A 23,413-nucleotide genomic window follows, 5' to 3' on the forward strand; every position below is an offset into this window, starting at 1 on the left:
ATTGAAAACTCTTCATGCTTTAAAATTAATTATTATTTACTTCTTGAGACTGATATATGTTGATCTGAAAAAGAGCCAGGTCAGTAAGTCTTACAGATTTAATGTGAACCAAGAATGTGCAGTAATAAGATTAGAAAGCAAATTTTACTCATTTCTTAAAAATAATATTGCAGAATAACTTTATTTAAAAAACAACTCTAGTTTGTAAAACTATGTCTTCTACTTCTTTTTCTGTTCTACAGTTACTACTCTGTTGTTGTTGTTTTTTTTTTACATAAACAGGCATATGTCTGGGGACCACCTTAGCTCCCCATCTCCCTCCCTCCACTTTTTAAAAATATATTTTTGTTGATTTCAGAGAGGAAGGGAGAGGGAGAGAGAAATAGAAACATCAATGATGAGAGAGAATCATTGATCATCTGCCTCCTGCATGCCCCCTACAGGGGATCAACCCTGCAACCCGGGTATGTGCTCTGACTGGGAAGTGAACCGTGACCACCTGGTTCAAAGACAGATGCTCAACCACTGAGCCACACTGGCCAGGCTCCCTCCACTTTTTTATAGTCAAGAACAAAAGAGTGAAAGGCATCTAAATTTTGTATAAATCCATTTTTGCATTAAGTAACTCATACATCTAACCTACTACCAGACCTCAATTTTGAAAGAGAATCAAACTATGGAAAGAAAATGTAATTTCAAAGCATGTTTCAAAGGCATGAAGCTTGAACCATCACAGTATCACGATGTTTCAAAGCTATGTAAGTCACAGTTAAACATGATGGGTAAAATTGGTCATTCTATTTATGATATGATGAAAAAAGTTAGATGGATCCTTATTCCTATGAAAAGTTCTTTTGTAAAGGTAAAGATACAAATTATGAACAACAAATAGACATCTATCAATAAGTGAATCTAAAAATCAAGTGAATAAATAATCTGATGAACTGGTGATTGTAATAGAATCAGGGACATAGAAAGGGAATGGACTGACTATTCTTGGTGGGGGGGAGAAAGGGGTGTGGGGGTGAGTGAAGAGATTAGACAACAATCATGCACCTATGAATGAGGACAGTGGGTGGGGAGTGAGGGCAGAGGGTGGGGTTGGAACTGGGTGGAGGGGAGTTATGGTGGAAAAAAAGAGTAACTAATGTAATAATCTGAACAATAAAGATTTAATTAAAAAAAAGAAAAAAAAAGAAAAGAAAAGTTCTTTTATAGAAAAACCCAGAGAAAGTACTCTTTATCTGATGAAAATTTGAACCTTATAAACATTTTTCAATATTTCAGGAGAGCATCATTTCAATACTTTTACATTTCAAATGCTAGCTTTCATTTATTGATGCGGCTGTCACTTCATTAAACTATCACACCTATCAGGTATTTACATTGCTTTTAACCATATAGGAATCACAGTATTTTTCACATGAAGACAGGTCCCAGAGCGTGCAAAAGTATGTCAGATCCTGCCAGTCAAGCTAGTCCCTTGCTTGGTATCAGAAACTGCTTGGGACTGCATTCACCCCAACAGCTGTGTCCCACGAACTATGACACATGATTAACTCAGGAGTAACCTACAGGTCAGAAAAGGCAATTCCTCTTCAATGGCCATTATATTGCAATTAACCCACCCACCTAGCATTCTGTGACCCATCTGAGCTTCACAATGCTATGTATACACCCTTCCCTTATGATGCAGTCCTTGATGACAAAGCCATTATTCTTTATTACTAACACCAGACTGAAACAAGATTTATACAGCATGTCTCATGGTATTCCCACCAGTAGCAGAGGACTTCCCGACAAGTTCTGGCTTGCAGAGACTGGTGTGACCTCTTCAGAACTCTTCCTTCCTGTCAGCATTCATAGAGAGCAATGTTGTGTCTTTCATGGGGTTTCAAAAGGCCCCTAATCCTCTGAGTTATACAGGACAATGAAGCAAATATGAGTGATCAAGAGGCAGTGCAGTTAATAGGAATGAACTCTCAATCAGGAGTCAGGAGCCCGAGACCCTAAATCTGACTCATACTGTGTGGCCTTGGGTGAGTCATTTCCTCTATCCACGTGTTTTCTTTAAATTTCTATAAAATTCAGCTGTTCATTTAGAAGACCGAGCTCTAACTTCTTGTTCTAATATTTGGTGACAACTTCCATGACAATTAAGCTTTCCAATTTATTAAGAAGTTGTCAAGGCAAGATATAAGAAAAGGGCTTATGTAGTGAAAAATCTCCTTGAAGTCAGTGGTATAATCTAGGTCACTTTTTAAAAACAAAATATATAGTCACATAGTTTGAAGAGTCTATAGTTCTACAAAACTTGTTATGCAAAACATTCAGTCTAGTTTGTGATAAGCAGTAGTCTCACCTCACCCGTGTGGCACTATTTCCTATTCCCCATAGGCACTCATTTCATCTCCTAATGGTTCTTATTTGACCATGATCTCTACATTGATAAATACTATGCCTATATTGCTACTTCTTGATTTCCCTGTGTTAAACTGTCTACTGACCTCTCGCTGTGGAAGATAAGGTTCACTTTCACACAGAAGGCCAGCCCTCAGCACATGCCCATAGCACATTCAACATACTCTGTCTTCACGCCCTTATATATGCTGTGAAGTTAGGCCGTCTAGATGTAAAGTTTAATTATAAAAATATAAACCCTACAAACAGCTGAACCATCATATGAAATAGTTACATTTTATCAAATTTAAGTCAGCAGTGATTATAGGCTACAACACTGTCATATGTACCACTAAGGAAGGGAAAATAAAGATGCCAACTCAACAACGATGCAATGCTTTCTCACCACTGAGATCTCCTAATGTTGATGTTGAAACTTCTAGATATCCCATCAAATTTTTTTTTCATCCTTTTTTCCCTATGTTCCATATTTTTGTATATTTGTTCTATTTACTGGGAGATTTCCTCAGATTTACCTTTCAAACCTGCTTCTGAGGTTTTCATTCCTCTGTCCCATGTATTTATTTTCCAAAGCTCATTCTTTTGATCGTGAATGGTGTTTATTTTTATAGCACCCCGTTTTTCTTATAGCACCCTGTTTTTCTTTTATAGGTGCAATGTCTCTTCTGATTTATGTGAGATATTAATGATCATTTCTATTTTAATTGTTTTCTCTCCATATCAACTTTGTTTCTTGTAATTTTTTTCCTTTCTCTCTTTGATCATGTTGTATCTTTTATATTATAAGATTTTCTCAAACAGTTGGTGATCCGTGGCCATTCATACATCCATAAGAATGAGGTATTAGAAGCATTGCATATTTATTCATTGTTGGCTTCATGTAGGAAAATAGCATTGGCCTCCTACTGGGTACTCTCTGATGTTAATGTTATTAAATCATTTTGGGAAAGGACTGGTCAAATTATTCAAATAATGTTCTTTCCCTGTTCTCCGTGGGAAAGGAAGAAGGCTGAAAATGTCAATATTCAGTATGTAAATCCATCATTTTCTTATGGTTTTCACAGCCTCGACTCTATCTGGAGATCCTGTGACCAGCATTTTATGCTCTTTAGAGAATAAACATGCTGAGGAGGGAGAGGTGCAGGCACCTAGGATGCATGGAACAAAAATGGGATTAACTGCTTTTTAATAGACTTTCAACCAACCCCCTGTATTTGGCATTGCCTGTACTGTCACTTCTTGAGCCTTGTAGTAGTTCTGCAACATAAACCAAGCTTCTTCTTGCCTGTCCCCATTGCCAACTTGGTAAATAGCACTCTCAGCCTTTAAGTCAGTTACTACTCATCCAGCTGCTTTCCAGCTTACAATTAACTTGTGTGCTTTGTTGACTCTTCTGCCATCTTCTTTGTTCTTACAAATTTATCTGCTGATGCTGGAGGGATCATGGAGCCAGGGCCTGCCACGGTGCTTGTTTTTAAGGTCTGACCTTCTTCACAGCCAGAAAACACCAATGGAGCTTGGGGACACCCCTCTTGGTACCTCAAATACAAACCTATGGGAGGAATTCTCTACCTTTTATAAATGTATCTCATAGTTTAGGAATTCTGAGCAGAAAGGGATAAAAATAAAGAGTTTCTCAGTAGAGAATCCTATGCCATAATCTTAATTTCCACTATAAAATCTGTTACAGTTTTCTTCTTCAAGCCTAAGCTTATATAACTAACAGTTCTAAAAATATTTGTTTAATTACAGTAACAATAATAGCATTTATATAGGCATTCACTAAACCATATATTCTCTAATATTTTAAGTTTTTGTTTTTTTTTAATCCTTACAACCAATCTTAAAGTTAAGTATTTTGCCCTTATTTAATTAATGCAGACTATGAAGTTTGAAAAAGTCAAATACATCTCAAATCGCCCAAGTATTTTTGTCCTGGGATTTGAACCCAAAACACAGGATCTACACAACTACACTACACTATCTCCCAGACTGCATATATCCATTTTAGCACAGACCATAAATACCAATACATATCCATGATCTAGGAATTTGATTCATTAAAAAAAAATAATTACATGTCTATTTGTGAAGGAAGAGTGAGTCTCCTTTATTTATAGAGAAATTGTATCACCCTGTCATAGCAGTTTCCAAGGGAATCTGTGCAAAATTGGCCAAGTCTAGATCTTTTAAATGTAAAGTCTTCCACAAATGAGTAAGCATCTGACTCACGTTAATTCTACAGCATTAATATGCTGGCCAAAGAGTTAATAATGGAAAAAACAATCTGTACTTGAAATATCACTTGAGGTTTAATTAGCACAATAAAAATGAATTGGGAAGCATGAATAGCCAAGGCAGGATAAACCATTTGCCAGGCACTACTTCCTGGCTTAATAAGATTTGAAATCGGCACAAGAACAGAGCAAAGCTCAGCAATGCTTCCAACAGCTTCTCGCACTACCGGAATGGGATCCTGATTTGAGCTTCAGAGATGGCGTCCTCTGCACTCTGAGAAACCTCACTGGAGATAAGAGATGGGCATCTGCCCAGGCAGACAGACACCTCTGTGTCAGTGTCTCTTGACCTGGATGTGTTCAGGAAAAACATACCAGCCTGTAGACCTCAGCAGAAAATCATAAACCATCTAGCAAAAAGGCTGACTTTCTTTAGACCAGAACTTTAATGTGCACATGAATCACCAGCAGATCTTGTTAAAAATGTTGCCTTTTTTCCAGTAGGTCTGGGTTGGGGCCTGAGAATCCACATTTCTAACAAACTCTCTGTTCCACAGACCACACTTGGAGTAGCAAGAGTTTAGACAATGGATGCTGAACAATTGTTCACTAAGCTTCTGTTTCTACAACTATTATTCTTAAACCAACAGTGGTCTGAGTAATCACCTAGTCCCGTGGTCGGCAAACTGCGGCTCTCGAGCCACATGCGGCTTTTTGGCCCCTTGAGTGTGGCTCTTCCTAAGCCTTAGGATTACCCTAATTAAGTGAATAACAATGTACCTACCTATATAGTGTAAGTTTAAAAAATTTGGCTCTCAAAAGAAATTTCAATCGTTGTACTGTTGATATTTGGCTCTGTTGACTAATGAGTTTGCAGACCACTGACCTAGTCCACCAAACTTTCCCCAAAGTGTGTAGTGTGTTCTTTGATAATCTTAATTCTTTGAGATGCTCTGTGGTTTAAAAAAAAACTGCAATATTTTTTTAAAAAAGTTATACAAAATTTTGTAACTCTGTTCACTATGCACATTACCATTTTTTAAAAAACTTTATTGTTGAAAGTATTACATGTCTCCTTTTTGCACAGTCCTTCAACCATTACCTGAATTACCACCGTATGTTCACTGTTGGACATGCTAACTAGTTAAATGCGTTGAAGGATTGTTTTGATCTAACCCAGAGGAATACAGACTTTCTTAAATATATTTGCCATCTAGTTAAAACAGAGCATTTCATTCACTACTAACACTCCCTGAAGAAACGCTCTTCCAGAGATTTGAATTATAATTACAGTATAAAACAATTAAAATGAAAGTCTTTTTGCAAACTAACTACTGAAGATCAAACTGAGCACAGAAATTTAAAATATGCTATGTGATGAGTAATTTCATTGAAAAACATGAAAAGAAGTAGCAGGGACATTTTCGTGGAATGATAAATAACTTCCCTTCATTAGCACCTGTGTGACTCAGTTTCTGTCTTCAGAACCAATGCTCACAGCACCTGTTTTTTCTGAATAATGTGGAAATGTTATATGAACATATTTTATTGCCTTGCAGTCAATAAAGTTTTTCTAAGGTTAAAAAGAACCTTGTGGAGAAACAGACCTCAATGTGTTTCACGGCATGAATAAATTTACCATAATTCACGGCAAGAGGGGACTGTTAGAAAAATATTGTGAGCCATGTTGACTGTGCTGCTAGTGGGAACTGCACAAACTTCCCAGCCCCACCTGCTATGCTCCCTTAATCACTAAGGGAGGAAGGAAAAAGAAGAAACAAGATCCTTTTGAAATGCAACAATGACTTGTAACCTATATGAATGTCTATCTACTGTGCTGTACACCTGAAAGTAATACAAAAAAGGATTGAACACAAACTGTAATTGAAAAACAAAATTTTAAAAAATACACACAATTTCAGAATTAAAGTTTAAAATGCAAGATGACAAAAATTTCAAAGAGAACTGCAAAATATGGTATAATTTGGCTAGAAAAATATATGTTTAGGTTCTCTTTACTAAACTGAAATATCTGCAACATTATATTAAAATTTCAGTCCAATCTGAGCATTAATATAATATGTTCATGCAATTATTAATTATCAATTCTGCAAACATTAATCAAATCCCTATTATGTTCAAAGCATACATTAAGCAGTCTGGGGATTCATGTTTGCATATAAAATGTTGACAATTTGTTCACAATATAATACTGACATGATAAAATACTAAAGTGGGAAGATTTTTTTATTTTGTTTTTAATCACAGTTCACATTCAATATTATATTACTGTCAGGTGGACAATATCATGATTAGCCATTTATATATACCTTCTGAAGTGATCACCCTGGTAAGTCCAGTATTCATCTGACACCATACATAGTTATTAGAGTACTATCAACTATATTCCCTATGCTCTACTTCACATCCCTGTGACTATTTTTATGACTGGCAACTTGTACTCCTTAATAAAGGAGACATTTTTTAAGAAAACCTACCTTATAAAGATTGAATTGCCAATAGCTCTTTGTTATTGAACTTAAAATATTACTAGTTGCTAACTAAATTGAATGGCCATAGTTATTGGCAAATTGTTGGTTTACAACAATAAAACATATAAGACCATACTCTTAGGAGTTACTCTTGAGAAAAGTTTGATCAAAAGAAGTGGAAATAAGAAGAATTTAGCATACTGTGACTTAATTAAACACAACAGATATGTTTTAAAAGCTTGAAAAGGGTGGGACCCAAAAGAAAAGCCTCTGAGCATGAATCCGTGTTGCAAACAAGATCTAACTTGAAGATATTAGCATATCATCTGAATTCCTGGACATGGAGTTTCAGAGACAGAATTTAAATCCAAAAAAGTCTAGTGTAATTTACTGCTCAATCTAACTTGAAAAAGAACAAAATTTTGGAAGCCATCATGAAGAAAATTAATACATGTTAACTAAGCCCTACTTTGAAGTATCTGCCTTTCATCTCAAATTTCTAGAAATTAGTCCCCCCCAAAAAAAAAAATTAAAGCCAGAAAAACAAGGAAGCATACTATTGATGGATAAGAAACTATGAGGAACCTCTGGACAAGAGAAAGCAGGGAAATGGGATTAAACAAAAACAGCACAGCTCTAAATGAATACATAGTATGTGTTATTAGATGAAACAGGGAGGCTCTCAGCTGACCCAAGACTAAAGGGGTGGACTGTAGGACAGAGTAGAGTCCCACGGAGGCCAAGCCACAGGGTCATTAGCCAACACCAGAAGGAATAAACTTTCCACCCTTACCTCCTCACCATAGACACAGAATCCAACAACAGCTGTAGCCACTTCCAAGTAGAAGCAATGAGTGAGAACTTGCCAGGAGAAAATCAGTCATGCTAGGAGCTGTGACACGGTAGAGATACGGTGAGCTCCAATGTGGAAAGAGGCGTTTCAATCATAATAACCAATCACTAGAGATGGCAGAAATTAAAAACTGACTGTTGGAAGAGAAAAATTCAGTAGCTGCAGAAATAGCTGAAGGGTAAAGTAGTGAGGAAACCAATTTTCCCATAATGCAGCACAAAAAGACAAGCAGATGGAAAGTATTACAGAAAGATTGAGAGGTATGAAGGGAGGAGCCAGAAGTGGAAACATTCATCTAAATAAATTAGAAAATTCTTCCAGAACTAAAGACAGGAACACTTGTGCCAGAATAAATTCTTAAACACAAACACACCTAATTTCATTGTTCTAAAATTTAAGAATAACATGGATTAGGAGAAACTCTTAAAAGCTTCAGAAGGAAAAGCAGAGGTTATTTATCAAGAAATAAGCATCAGCTTGGCCTCAAGCATCTCATCAGCAACACTGGAAAACAAGAAAAATCTGCGAAATCCTAAGAAGCTATTTGAGTCTAGAGAACTTTATACTCAGTCAATACCACTGGGAAGAAAAAAATACAGGCTGATTTTCCACCAGGCAAGAATGGGACGATTTTATTTTGAAATTTCTCTGAAAAAAATATTAGAGAACACATTCCAGCAAAATGAAAAACCACTCCAAGAGGAAGTAATAAGATACAAAGATCAGTGGTACACAAAAAATAGTAAATCTTTAAAAAAATCAAGTAATGCCCTGGTCAGAGAGTTCAGTTGGTTAGTGCATCCTCCTAATACGCCAGGTTGTGGGTTCAATCCCTGGTCGGGGCACATATAAGAATCAACCAATGAATGCATAAGTAAATGTAACAACAAATAGATGTCTCTCTCTCTCTCTCTCTCTCTCTCTCTCTCTTTCTCTCTTAATCTCTTTCTCTCAAATCAATAAATAAAAATTTGAAAAAAATAAGTAAATCCTAAAATAAAATCTCAGATAAAAACAATTTGAGAAATGGGAGAAAGAAGTAAAGAGAAGTAAAAGTATCTTGTCTAATGAAGGGTTATCTCTAGATACTTACAGAAATATATTTAAATATGTATGTAAATATCTTATCATTATACATTTACAGAAACATAATTTATAATATTCAAAGAATTAAGAAAAAATAAAACAAAGAACACTACCAATTGAAGAAAAAGAAAAAAAAGGAAAACTAGACAAAGGATATAAATAGGTAGTTCACTGAAGAATAAACACAATGTTCACAAGATACTCAATAGCAATCAGCAAAATGCAAACTAAAAAGCAATTACGTACCATGTATTTTTTAGAGAGACAAAGAATACATTTGCTAATATCAAGATATACTTTTCTGGGGGTGGCTATAAATCAGTACAACCATTTTTTTAAGTGTAAACCATATGAACCAAAAAAATATGATTCCTACTATGTTCTCTAGAAAAATCTTTGCATCTGTCCATATGCTTATTGAAACATTTTTGTAGCAATAAAAAATGGGAAGCTAAATGTCCATCAATATGGAAGATTTAATGTAAGATTCATTCTGCCACAAATACCAGGCAATGATTAAAAAGAATATGATAGATCTATGACTACCAACCTGAAATGGTCACAAACAAGAAAAAGACAAGCTTTATGTATAATATATAGGGAGTTATTTTTACAACAAAATGTATCAACATGATTTGTACAATTATAAATAAGTAAAAAAACACTTGAAATAACAGAAAAATAAGACATAAGAACATAAAAGTGGTAAAAAAATGTCTGTCAATTCTCCTTTTATAATGCTGCTTTTTGAAAAGCATTGGTGACAGTGAAATTAATTGTGAATGTTACCATGAATATAAACAGACCCTACTCAATCAAGCAAGCACATGCTATCTCTGACGTGGATTCAGTCTCACTCTCATACACAGAATGCATTGACTAATTGTAGGAATCATATAAAAATTATTGAAAATTGACAAATCGATCAGGAAAAATAAGGACCAGGTCACTGCTATGGTTCCCCTTTCACAATCACTATAGCCTGTCAACAACCCATACAGTGAGTACATTATCAGAATGCTGTCGAGACAATGAGGCTGAAAATTAAAATCAAAGAAATAGAATGGTTTCAGGCAAGGGCAAAACAGACATCTACTAAGTGCAGTTTGTGAAATCGGAGCAGGAGTTAGATGCTTTCTCTTTTTTCCTCTCAGTGGTTGCTGAACCAATGTGGTCACAACAGCCGTGGGGATTTGGGAATTGGCCAAGAGGCCAGGTGACTCAACATTGCATTTCTTGTCCCTCTAGGCAATTTCTCTCAGCAGCACAAATTTATGCCAGAACAGAGAACAGTTACCTTCTTATCAGGAAAAGATATATATTAAAAGTGTTTGTTATTTTCACCCTTGGCTAGCAAAGAAAGCTGAGGGAAGTTGGCAAGGGAACCAAGCCCGATTCTCCCATTCTAAAGCCAAACATCTCTGGTTATTACAGAAAAATCTGTGGGAAGGGTAACTGCTGTCTTCTAAGCTCCTTCAGGGTCAGAAGTGAACACTTATCTTTCCTTTCATTACATTCTCATTAAAAATAAGCAGCAGCTATATTTTCCTTAAATGAAAACTGACCCCAAACAATAGGGTCCTCTGAAAACAAAGAACCGGATGTTTATGGTCAATATGAAGATTCCTCAGGGCGGTGGAGAACCAATGCTACCTAGTTTCCTGCTGAGTCACCTCTAGACCAGAAAATCAAATATCATTGTGAACTGTTTAACTGGTTGACTAACTGATTAAAATTTCAACAGAGGAATAATATGAATATGTGAGTATTGTAGAGGTATGTCCCAGAGGCCCTTAGCAGTAAAATCCTAACAGGCACCCTTGGATTCTACTTCCCTATAAACACACTAGTCCTCACAGAGAGCTGTGATTTCATCACATGGTGCCATTTTAAATTCTGAAGGTGTAAATGCTGAGGAGAGGAGTGGGGACAAGGGTAAAGGAAGAGATTTTGAACTTAGACATGGGATAAAGCACTTGTAAGGGAAAATCTGAGGAGCCCCATCCAGAGACATAGACATCTGGCATCTGGATTGAACTGCATTTTCTTATGCTTCCAGGACACTTTATCGCCTTGAAAGCCTTCCCTCTACATGGCCTGAGGGCCAACCAAGTATATACGGTAGGTCCTCAGGTTACCTCAGAGACCCGTTTCTGTGGTGTGATGTGACTCGATTTTCGCCATAAGTCAGAATCCACCTACATAAGCACCCAGTCACTCACTTGGAGCACATGCACAGCAGTAATGAAGTGAAACAGTAAAAAAAATTTAAAAGAAAGATAACAATTCCTGACCTTTACTTGTGGTAAATAAATAATAAAAAAAACATAAAGCACATATGTACATACGTCGAAATGACTGAACTTTTTTTTTTTAATAAATACTGTAAATGGGAGATGGCGACGTAACCGCGAAACAATGTACGTCGAGTCTGACATAACCCGAGGACTGCCTGTATGTGGCCAATGGAGTACTGCACTCTTAGCAGATAGTTTTTGGATATATGGATGGATGGATGGATGGATGGATGGATGGATGGATGGACGGACGAATGAACAAAGAAACAAAGGAATACAGTGTGTGCTTTTTTTCTCTGTGCACTTTAAAGTCATTCATTCAAAATTAATATTCTACTTGCAAAAAATGTTCAGCAAAGTTGCTCCCAAATGATTTCTCCACACTGCACACAAATGTTGCCCAATTCATTGGAGACATAACAGCATACTGTATAAAATCTGGGTAGTGGTAATCTTCCCAGACTCTTTACCACACCAAGGCAATTAGAATAATTAATAGCAACTAGAACTCATTGACTTAAAAGTGAATTACCACAATTGGGGATCTGCAGGTTCGCCAGGGGAATATTCTTGCTGCTTTCGTTTAGGCAGTACAAATCCTGAGTTTCTGGACTGGATTTACTCTCCTGAAGAGTCTTGATCCACATAATATCACAGGAGCATGCGAATGGATTGCCCACCAAGATCCTACATGGAACAAAAATGAAACCCAGTCAGGCTTCTCTTTTTTTATTTTAACTACATTCATGTTCCTGAAGCACTACAAAATTATGAATTCTTTCTAACCAGCCATCTTTGAAAGTCATACCTACCTTTAAAACATATTAGTAACTACTTATTATTCGTTAATTTATCTAATGCTTACTGAGCTTCTGCTGTGTGCAAACACCACTGTAAAGGCTAAAAGATGCAAAGTGATATAAGACCTTTCAGAATAATAGGGAAACAAGATAAGGACAGAAATAGCTGTAATGTAGGAAAAAAAGAGTGTGTCTCATAAAATGAGGGGAAATAAGGTGCTGTAACCATTTTATTACTGTTATTATACAGTTATTAAGAAGATCTTAAGTAAAGATGCCAACAGTAAGTTTTCAGAAATACCACCATACTTATTTCTGGTCAGGCTAGAGATCGAAGTGTTATTTAATAAGTTCAAACTTCAGTGGGGGGCAGAAAAGTGTCATCTTCATTTAAAATGAGACTGTAAATCCAATGCTAGGACTGAAGTGTGAGAGCTAATCAGGTGGTGCTCACAGCTTTCTGCAACCACAGTTCGTTTGATTGATGCAAGAAAGGTGGAGTGAATGTGAGAGAGACAATCTCCAAGGGAGCTCTTGGACCTCTGGCATGCATGTGCGCACGTGCTCACATGGCTACACACACACACACACACACACACACACACACACACACACACCAAGCTCAGGAATTCAGAAAGCAAGGGCAGTGAGCTCCAGATTGAGCCTCTAAGCCCACTGTGAGAAGATCTGCTGAGAGAAAGCCACCATTCAGCCATTCAGCCGTGCTGCCTGGACTCCTGTGGCCTGCGACTGGTGAAGGAGGAAATAGTCAAGAGGAAAATAAAAACCACAAGAAAAAAATCTTTAAATGCTTATTTATAATACTCAGTGGCCTATTTAAGACGAATTCCATTTATGGTAATGAGCCTTTAAATGAGGCCATTTAAAATCGTTACATAGGCTCTGCCTGGAATTAACCACAATACTTAAGATTTCCGTGAGGACCGGACCTGGGCTTTGCGGCATCATTTACTCCTGTGGTTTTCTGGTCGGGTTCTAAGAATCTCAGGGATCCCTGGAGACTTTTCTGGGAATTTCTTTGGGGAAATGTGATCATGGCAGACTCTTTAATTTGTGTCTGCTTGATGGCCTCCATGTATCCCTCCAACACCAAAATAAGATTTGGCGCGACTAGATATGGAATACAATGCAGAGGAGATCCACAATGTTTAAGCCCCACTAATTCAAGCTATTTCCTGGCAGTCTGAGTACATGAAAAACTAAAGAATCATTCTAAAAAGAAAGTCTGTTGAATCATCAGAGGGGATAAAGAAGACAGGGGATCTTCAGCTATACATGTAACGATATTCCTATGACCACATAATGCTGGACAACTGGCTTCTTCCTCTAGCTCACTGTGCAAACTCCTTTTGAAGTGATTATTATTACATGTGCATGTTAGACTTCTACCTCTCCCACCACATAGCAGAATCCTGGACCGCAGAGATCTTTTATCACCATGGCCTATTATCATGTTACTTTGATTTGTAACAGGCACACAATTAACATTTGTTGAATGAATTCATTAAATATGTTGCAGGGAGAATATTGAGACATGTGAATTTGGAATCAGAACTCTAATTTTTAACCAAGCAAGAAAATTTTCTGCAGTGATGCTTAAAATTTTTACAGAGTATCTTATTCTATTTTGTGTATCTTCCTTAAGTTTTTCATTTGTCTACTCCTGTGTTAGAAACCTAGTACTTCAACTACCTGAATTCAGTTTATTCAAAATCATTGCCAATCACTAAGACTTTCATCATGTAACCCTCATTGCTACCAATTAGCTTGCTGTCGCTCCACTAGTGACATCTTCTAATCTGCCCAATTTCCTTGTGAATGGGGTAGACCCTACAACTCAGGCCACATACAGTTTAAGCAAAAGCTTTGCCTGGTATTCAAAGGCCTTGTCCATTTTGGCCCACCTCTGCTACACTGAACCTCTGCTGCAGGGTTCTTTGGGCACCTTTAACCCTAGGAATGTCAACAATTTACATCTGCTTCATGGTGATAACACAAAAATTGAACACACTTGAAAATTCTGGCTATTAGTCATCAACACATTTAAATATTTTCCCTCCATTACAAAATAAATCATTTATGTAAAAACATTGAAACTTATCATAAACAATATATTACTATTGTGGTTTCTAATTTTTATTACTCAATTCTGTCTTCTTAAGGAAAAAAATACAAGTAACTAAAACTTGAGAAATCATTTTTCAAGAATTTTACTTAATTGCCCTTTTCCTTGAAAAAATTTTCACCAAACACAAAATCATTACTTACAGCTCAGACAAGTCAAGGTGACGGAAATGTTTCCTAGACAAACTCGTCAGTTTATTTCGAGTAAAATTGCTGAAAGGAATAAAAAAGATTAAATGTGAATCTAAAATGATATATTTCAGAAATAAAGTATTCAAATTGAGATTTTTTTCACAATATAATTTTATTTGATCATGGCCCATGCCTTACTTAAACCCAATCATCTCTTTCTTTTACCAGAAGTGATAGTTTAGTTTTTCCTGCTTCTCCTACCTATCATTCTTGCCAATGGGGGGTGGGAGAGCAGAGGGTGGAACATAATTTTCCTATTGTCTATGTTATGTCTCTTTTTTACCCAAAAGCTTATTTTTCATATGCTGATTCAGAGCCAAGTTATATACCTCCTAGAGATTTCTGACCTTTTGAACAAATAATAGAAAGATTAAATTTAATTTAATTTAAAACCATAAAATCACCAGAGAGAAAAGATGCTTTAAAATGAGTGTCATGAATATTTTGAAGTTATGTGACATACAGAACTCTGGATATGAACTGGATTTAACACATCCTCATAGGAAAGAAAACAGCTATTGATTAATAAACTCTGCTGAGATCATTTCTATAAAATTTCTAATAACTAGATAATGCCATGAAGAGAACAACAGAAGATTAGGAGGAGTATGTCAGAATTTTTCTTGAACTATTCTAACGATATGTCATTTTAAGATGTGGACCAATCAAAGAAAAGATGTCATATATGGGAAAAATAATACTGAATTTACCTACATGTTCCAAACATGTAGTCTTTTCAATGGGCAAGAGTTTCAGTTTCCAATGATCAATGCTATGAGACCTTGATTTGGAAAATTCTAAGCCATAATCCTGGCAGCTGACTCCCTCTGTGAATTTGTTTACTAGTTGAATTTACTTAAAAAGTGTCCAGTGGTTGGTCCTCTAGACATGTGTTTAGTAAGTAATATGAATATAAAATAAACACCAACTTTTACAAAAACAGCCAACATCTCAATGAACTGCAATGAGCCCTTCAGTATCCGTTTCCTGCTCAGGAGAGTGAGTGTTGGGCTGAGAGTCAGATAAGAATGGGAGATCTGAGGGTGACAGTAATCCTGGACCCTGACCTGAGGCTGGTCAAACAGCGTAACAAAATCATAAGTTAAAAGTATCTGGGTGTGTCTGACCTGTCTCCTTCAGAAAGGGGTTACAACCCAGGAGCTAATGCATGATCTCAAACTAGGCAGCTGATGAATATAGAAAGGGCCACTTTTGTGCCACATAATTCAAGGATGTATGTATGTGTCCACTCCCAGCCTTATTCTATACTGGCATTTCCACTCACCCAAACCCCTACCTACACAAGGGAGCCCACTTCCTTCTATGCATCCATCTTCTCTTTCACACGGAACATGGAATGCTCCCCGACATGAAAAAAATCTCTGCCAGGAAGTTAAAAAATGTGCCTACATAAATTTTTTCTTTTGGAATGTGAATTAAGAATGGCTTTCATTGGAGTATTATACATTGAAAAGTCAATCTGCCTATCTTCCCCACAGTCTTGGAGACACAAATATTTTCATCTTCATCAGAAATCCCAAGCCTTCTGGGGGGGTGGGGAGGGGAGTACAGGGGAACCTGCCCTTCCTTCCAAGAAGAACAGGAGAGGAGCAAAGAAAAATGATACTTATTGTCAAGGTTCCCGGGTCAGCCAGCGAGCCGGCACCGGGCGCAGCTGCCCCTATTGGGCTGCCAGCAGCACAGCCCAGAGCTGGGTTACGTGCCAAAGAACAAGATGAGTTTTATGAACCATACTTATTATTGGGGCCAAAAGCCAAAAAGAAGGAGGAGGAGAGGGGAAAAAATCCACAATCCTCTTACTGTTTGATTATAGGACTTTGCAAAGGAGCTAATTAGCACCTCTGCAAAGCCCCTGGAAAACACAAATGCTGGCTTTTCTCACAGTCTCTGGGTTCTCGGGCGACAGGCAGGAATGAAGGCACCAAGAAATAAACTCAGTGACCAGTCACAGGGCCTCTGGAGAGTCCCCAGGCCTGCAAATATGAGCAGGGTGGAGGGGAGTGCTGAAAGTGAGAGACAGGGGCCAATCTGAATTTCCTTAAACCCCAAGTGCAATGCTCTTGTGCAGGATTTTATACCATAGGAGAAACTAGCAGAAATAATCAGCATATCCCAGGGACATCAAGAAACAGCTTCTGATACACATTTCCTTCCTAGCTCACTGTCACCCGTGATGCTGATATTCAAGTTAAGGGTGAAATTTACTTGTGGGAAATCAGGGAAGAGGAAGCCAGTTGCCCCAAGTTCTTGATCTTAAACAGAGGTTGGGACTAAGGTCTGGAAAGGCAAGCACTTGACTTGATTCTCCCCTCCCTCCCCACCATCCTTAAAAGCCAACAACTTAATTTAATTCCTTAGTTGGGTGATTAGAGCCTCTTTCATGACATAAATCAATGAAGCTTATGGACATGTCATGATTCCTTCATAACAGTTTGAACACTAGCCTTACTGTGTAACTATGCCTACAAATATCAATCTGCCCAGTGACTGGGCTTCCAAATTATTGGCTTTTAATGAAACTGTATAGGATAGGCCTATTTCATTGGTTTCCTATTTTCAAATGGCACATCTTTGGAAGATAGGGAAAATGCTGGGCTTTATATATAGAATGCCATTAAAAGTATTCTACCATATAGTAGCAAAAATACACAAGGTAGCTTTGGTTTCCTAGAAATAGCTTGCAACAAGGAAAGTAGGGAAAATATAAGAGGCACAATAAAGAAATAAACTAGTCTATTACTAACACTACAATTAATCCTAGCTCACTAAACAAAAATCACAACAGTAGGGGAAATGATTTGGTAAAACAGCCAGTAAAATGTGGTTGTTGAGCAATTAGGGTCTAAAGTCAGGTGTAATGAAAATACCAGAATTAACTACTGAGGTCATTAATACATGTGACCGCATTAGAGCATTTTGCCTTTTTTCTTCTCTCCAGCTTCTCTCTTGTTTATGCTGTCAAGGCCTACGCAGCCATCAGACTTGTTCAGGCAAACTGACTGCAGAGATGGTGCCAAACAGCATTTAGTGAAATGTGTTAATAAAGTTCCTTGGAGTTTTGTCACATTTTTGCCAAATGCTTTTTATCTTAATTCCATAGGCTTTATTTTTAAATTGACTTCATCATTAACGCCACCTATAAAATATGAAGTCAACCTAGTGGCTTTATGAAATTAAGGTTTTTCATAATATCAAAAATCTCCATAGAGAGCCCAGGCAATCTGCTCTAAGAGAATGATTTCTTTTACAACCGGCCTGAAAATCCATTGGGGAACTAGTCTCCCCAAGAAAAGAAAGAGGACAGATGTTACCAGAACGCTGATCCTTGAATCTTAGGGATGACACAGATTTTATTTCCTGTACTCTTATTGGAAGACCATGGCCAGGAGCAAGTCCTGGAGTCATAATTCTGTCACTTTCAATCTCTGTACCTGAGAAAGTCCAACATCTTCCTCAGTCTGATATTCTGTCCATGAAATGGGAATAAAAATGATTTTCCCTACCACGTGTTAGAAAAACCAAGTGAGATAATGCAGGTGACTATGAGACACATAAGGTATTGTTACAAATAATTTGCAAAGCACCAAAGGCCCAATGAATGCAGGCGACATTCCTCCAACAGAAGGTCCCACTGAAAATCAGGACATGGGGACACCAGTCTGAGCTTAGGAGTGGGTGATTCTCTGTTTAATGATGAAACCTTTTTGAAAGGCCACACCTTGTTGACTAAGTGTTATCATCTAACAGGATTTAGCAGCCAGCAGCCTAAGAGCTCCCACTGTCCCTATTTATTTACACTTGACTTCAGCTGACAAAGCTTCAACATGACTTCAGGGGAAGCATTTGCTATTGTTAATAATTGTCTGAACCTTTGGCATGTCCCATGATTGACGTTTCTCCACTTCTGTCAATCATGACAGATAGCTTTTTTAAAATGAAACTTCAAAAGAGGACCTATTGTGGGGGGGCAAGGCATTAGTAACTGTGAGCTCCCTGAAAAGGCCATGGCCAAGTCAGTGTCTTTCCATTCCACTGGTTTAGTGTCTTCCAGGCAATGTCATGATTCCAAGGAAAAGAATCAAGGACATAGTTTTCACATCAGATTCTTGCCTTGGCCTATTGCTCTGTCCAAGATGGAAATGGCCAAGAAATTCATGAAAGGGAATAAACAGGCTGTTCTAATACCCCTCTAACGCTATTCAGAAGTCAAAGATAATGATTCTAAGCTTTTGTCACAGTTATACTAATTTTTAAAAAGTGGGGTTAGAGTTGGAAAAGAAGGAATATAAGCAGAGAGGCAAATTTTTAGTAAATTGGGCCTGGGGAAGCAAAAGACAACTTTTACTTACATGTGCTGTAAGTTGCTGTTTTTCAGAAATGCTTTATGAGCCACAAATTTTAATCCTGAATCCACAATTGTCCTATGAAAACATAATTGCACGCATGTTAGAATTAATCGACAAATGCCACCTAACTCTAATAGAACATGAGAAGAAGTTCTGAGATTAAGTACACAAGTCCCAAGTACTCACAGATTTTTCAGTCCCACGTAAGCTTCAACATCATCCTCGTTGATGATTTCTAACCTTTTCTGATTTGCAATGTAACTGCAAAAAAGCAGAGTGAAAACCATTGACTCAGAATGTAGACAGAACATAAAAGAATGGGTAACATCCGTACAATCTTACCACAGTGCTCAACGTGATCTTTCCCCACCCAACCTAACCCCACCATGTAAAAAAAAAAAATTTAGCTAGGGGAGCAAAAGCAAGTGTGATTGAGAAGAAACCAGGATTGAGTAGGTGTCAAGGTCAATGACAGGTTCACCAGGCTTCATTTTTCTTAATTTTTATCACTCTTTCAACTAACAATTTTAGTCTCCCTCCCCTTTCACCCTGTGCATAGAGGTGAAAATAACTTGGAAATGCGTTCATTTCCAAGTCTCTCAAAGGCAGTTCACCCTTATGGCAACAGCCACAGGGATGCTGGCATCATCACAAGCAAGACAAATGACACCTTTCCTCACATTCCAAGAGAAGCAATCACTCCCTCCTTTTAGCTCCTAAAACATTGAAGCAGATTCCCTTCCCCTTTTCTCTCTCTCCCTCCCTTCCTCCCCACTTTCTCTTTTCCTGGCCCAGCATCCCTCTCTCTGCCTTTGTCAGTAACAATAACAATTTTTCCTTTCAGGAAACACATTTCACAAACCCCACATGGCTCTAGTGCACTCTCTGTAAGAACCTTCCTCTACCTCCCAAAGCCTCAAATATAGGAATAAACTGGTGACTCTGGCTGGACAGAGAATTTCATCCCTTTGATCATGATGATAGGCTTAGACTTGGTCATGTGACCTCAACTAGACCAATGAGAATCCTCCCTAAAATTAAATAGATGAATGCTGGTCCAGACAGAGTCAGTCTCTCTTTCTTTCTTTCTTTCTTTCTTTCTTTCTTTCTTTCTTTCTTTCTTTCTTTCTTTCTTTCTTTCTTTCTCTCTCTCTCTCTCTCTCTCTCTCTCTCTCTCTCTCTCTCTTTCTCTCTCTCTCTCTCTCTCTCTCTCTCTCTCTCTCTCTCTGTCTCTCTCTCTCTCTCTCTCTCTCTCTTTCTCTCGGGTGATAGCTGAAAGATTATACAGGATGGGGCTTCCATTTTTCTGCCATGAGGGGACTATCCAGGAATAAATTCACACACAGAAGAGAGATAGGAGATACAAAAAAAAGATAGAACACTGAAAATGCCACTTGAGCCTTTGAATCCAGCTATCTCTGAGGTCAGATGCCACTAAGTGAAGTTTGTTCTGAATTTCTGTCACCTATGACCAAGAATATAGACGCAGTAATACAAACACAAAGCTGTTAAAATTGTCTCCATGGAATTTCCTTGTGATAGTCAAGAACCTGTCTGTCCATTTTTCTTAGATCAAAACCACTTTGAAGACAGTGGCTCCTGTTTTACAGTTCTTAATATACACCACCGCATCTACCAAAGTACCTTGCACAAAGTAGCTATTCAACAGATAAAGGATGGATGGATGGATGGATGGATATCCTAATGGATGTATTGACAACCCTTAGAGCTCTAAAGTCACTATAGGAAGTTGTGCTATGATACATTTTTTTTTCTTTTTCATTAAGATACATAAAATATTGCAATTAAGATGCTGAAAACAAATATATAATCCTGCTGTTACCAACATAAGTTAAAATGGGAAAAAATTTGAAAGTAACCAATTGGAGAGAAGATGCAGCATCTATAGGTCCCTTCCACCTAATCCAAAAATGAAACAAAAAATATTTATGGTAAGAGTTGGTGCACCCATTTCTAGAAAACAAATTTTAGAAATAAATGAGTAAATGCTCTGAGGGAATAAAATTACACCAAAGAGAAATAATTTTAAAAGGACTCACATGAACATTATCCCCATTATATAAAAATGCAACTTCCAAGGTAGAAAGCCATCTTCTACTCAAAGATCTTGGTTCTCCCTGACACCCAGGGCCTGGCACTTAATACTAGTAGATGTGCAGAAAGGATTCATTCTCTTATCTCTTTCTACCGCACGCAGAAGGAAACATTTTAAGACTCCAACCTAATGCTCAAACAACAATTTTCAACATCAAGAGTTTTTATTAAATGCTTAAAATTATCACACATTAAATGCATTTTCCAAGATTTTCATTCCACTAACATTTTTAATAGAGAACACAGTGACCTCCTTCCAAATTATCTCCCAATAAGAGATGGATTCCAGGGAGCCCTAAATTTTAATGCTTTTTCCATGCAATCGTGGTAAAAAAGGTAAGTAGTGTGGGGTAAGGTTTCACTTGGGCTCACAATCAAGATTTTCAGAGAAACCTATCCACTCCTTATAGCTGCCCGAGCATGGTGGCTGTCAGTGTTCTGAAAATCTCAACTCTCTTTGTCTAGACATCATTGTATCCTCCATGCTTATGACAGGGGCCCAACACCAACAGGTCCTTAATCAACTGAGGCACAGAGCATTTCTCTTTATGTTATTTATGCCCTTCATTTTATTTTTTTTACACTTTTCACCAGATTTGGGGAGGGGTTGTTATTAATCTTCACCGGAGGATATTTTTCCATTGACTGTTAGGGAGAGTGGAAGAGAGAGGGAAAAACAGAGAAAGAAACATTGATGTGAGAGAAACACATCCATCGGTTGCCTCCTGCACATGCCCTGACCAGGGCCCAAACCAGAGAGGAGCCTGCAACCAAGGTACATGCCCATGACCAGAATCGAACCTGGGACCCTTTGGTCTGCTAGTTGACACTCTATCCAGCTAGGGCTTTTGTTTTGTTTTGTATTTTTGTTAATTCTCACCCGAGGATATTTTTCTGTTGATTTTTTAGGGAGAGTGGAAGAGAGAGGAACAGAGAAAGAAACATCTATGTGAGAGAAACACATTGATTACACCAGATTTTTAATTCATGAACTCCCTAGTTGTACTCGACAAAATACAGTGAACTAGCATAAATAAAAATGGAAGTCATACAAGAAAGAAAAGCAAGGGCAGAGACATCAATGGAGCTAAAAATTAGGTTTTAAAATGTGTATACTTGTTAGAAAAAAGCCACAAGCTTATTTCTAGGTTTTATAGTCACCAATGCCCAAGAAAAGAAGGAATGGGACACAAATTTGGTCAATGGTAAATTTATAGTGTTCATGAGATGAAAATAAGTCAGACATTAAGCAAAACGTAACTCCTCTCAGATCTAAGACTAGACAGGCGATTTTGTGGAAAACCATCAAAAGAACCATATAAAATTATGAAAAAATGGTCACTAGAGAATACTCTTCCACTGTGGAGACAGGAATTTCTTAGATAAATAATGATTTTTTTCTCCTGTTCAAAATGGAAAAATCAACAGAACTATATTAAAAGGTCGGCAAGTGTCCTCTCAGATGCCAGGAATTCCCCTTCATAAGTTACCATCTGCAGAGGTGCCCACATGATAGCTGCTGGTTATATGATCATGAAATCTACCCCTAAGAACTATCCTTCACTACCATTGAGCAACCACAGGTCTAGAAAGAAGCCAGTGAAATTAATAACAGACAATTGACAAAGGGGAAACTCCATGGCCAAGAAACATATTTAAAAAACTGCTCACACTATAAGGACTCTGAAATGCAAATTAAATAATGACATTCCTCTCACACTAGAGTGACAAAATGTTTAAAGATTGGCAAGATAAAACATTTCTAAGGATGTGAAGGATTTCTCTTACATTGTTGGAGGGAGAAGAAATTGGTATAACCACTTTGAAGAGCAATTAACCAGTATCCTAGAAAATTATAAATTGGCATACTTCATAGCCCAGCTATTCCATTTCCAGGTATTCACCCAAGAGAAATTCTCACACATGCGCACAAGGAGACATATACATGAATATTCACTATATTTACGGTCAGAATCAAAACTTGGGAACAACCCAAGTGTCCATCAATACAGAAACTACTCAGCCATAAAAAAAAAAAGATGAAACATTGTCGTTTGTGACAACATAGATGGATCTTGAAGGTATTATGCTAAGTGGAATAAATCAGACAGAAAAGTACAAGAACCTTATGACTTCACTCATATGTGGAATATAAAACAAAAAAGTAACAAAACAAAGAAAGCCAGACTCGCCGAAACCGGTTTGGCTCAGTGGATAGAGCGTCGGCTTGCGGACTGAGGGGTCCCAGGTTCGATTCTGGTCAAGGGCATGTACCTGGGTTGCGGGCACATCCCCAGTGGGAGATGTGCAGGAGGCAGCTGATCGATGTTTCTCTCTCATCGATGTTTCCAACTCTCTATCTCTCTCCCTTCCTCTCTGTAGACAATCAATAAAATATATTTAAAAAA

General features: G+C 37.6%; 1 protein-coding gene across 1 annotated transcript in view; it reads right to left on the reverse strand.

Moving 5' to 3' along the window:
* The window catches only part of NTRK2 (neurotrophic receptor tyrosine kinase 2), a 312,980-nt gene that overhangs the window by 258,298 nt on the left and 31,269 nt on the right, over positions 1–23,413 (reverse strand). The window contains exons 5-8 of the mRNA XM_023763642.1: positions 19,077–19,151; positions 18,894–18,965; positions 14,476–14,544; positions 11,919–12,073 (exon numbers count right to left, since the gene is read on the reverse strand). Coding sequence (XP_023619410.1) covers positions 11,919–12,073; positions 14,476–14,544; positions 18,894–18,965; positions 19,077–19,151 — 371 coding nt within the window. The remainder of the gene's footprint in view (positions 1–11,918; positions 12,074–14,475; positions 14,545–18,893; positions 18,966–19,076; positions 19,152–23,413) is intronic.

The sequence above is a fragment of the Myotis lucifugus genome, unplaced genomic scaffold (genome assembly GCF_000147115.1).
Source record: "Myotis lucifugus unplaced genomic scaffold, Myoluc2.0 scaffold_295, whole genome shotgun sequence".
NCBI classification, from domain to species: Eukaryota; Metazoa; Chordata; class Mammalia; order Chiroptera; family Vespertilionidae; genus Myotis; species Myotis lucifugus.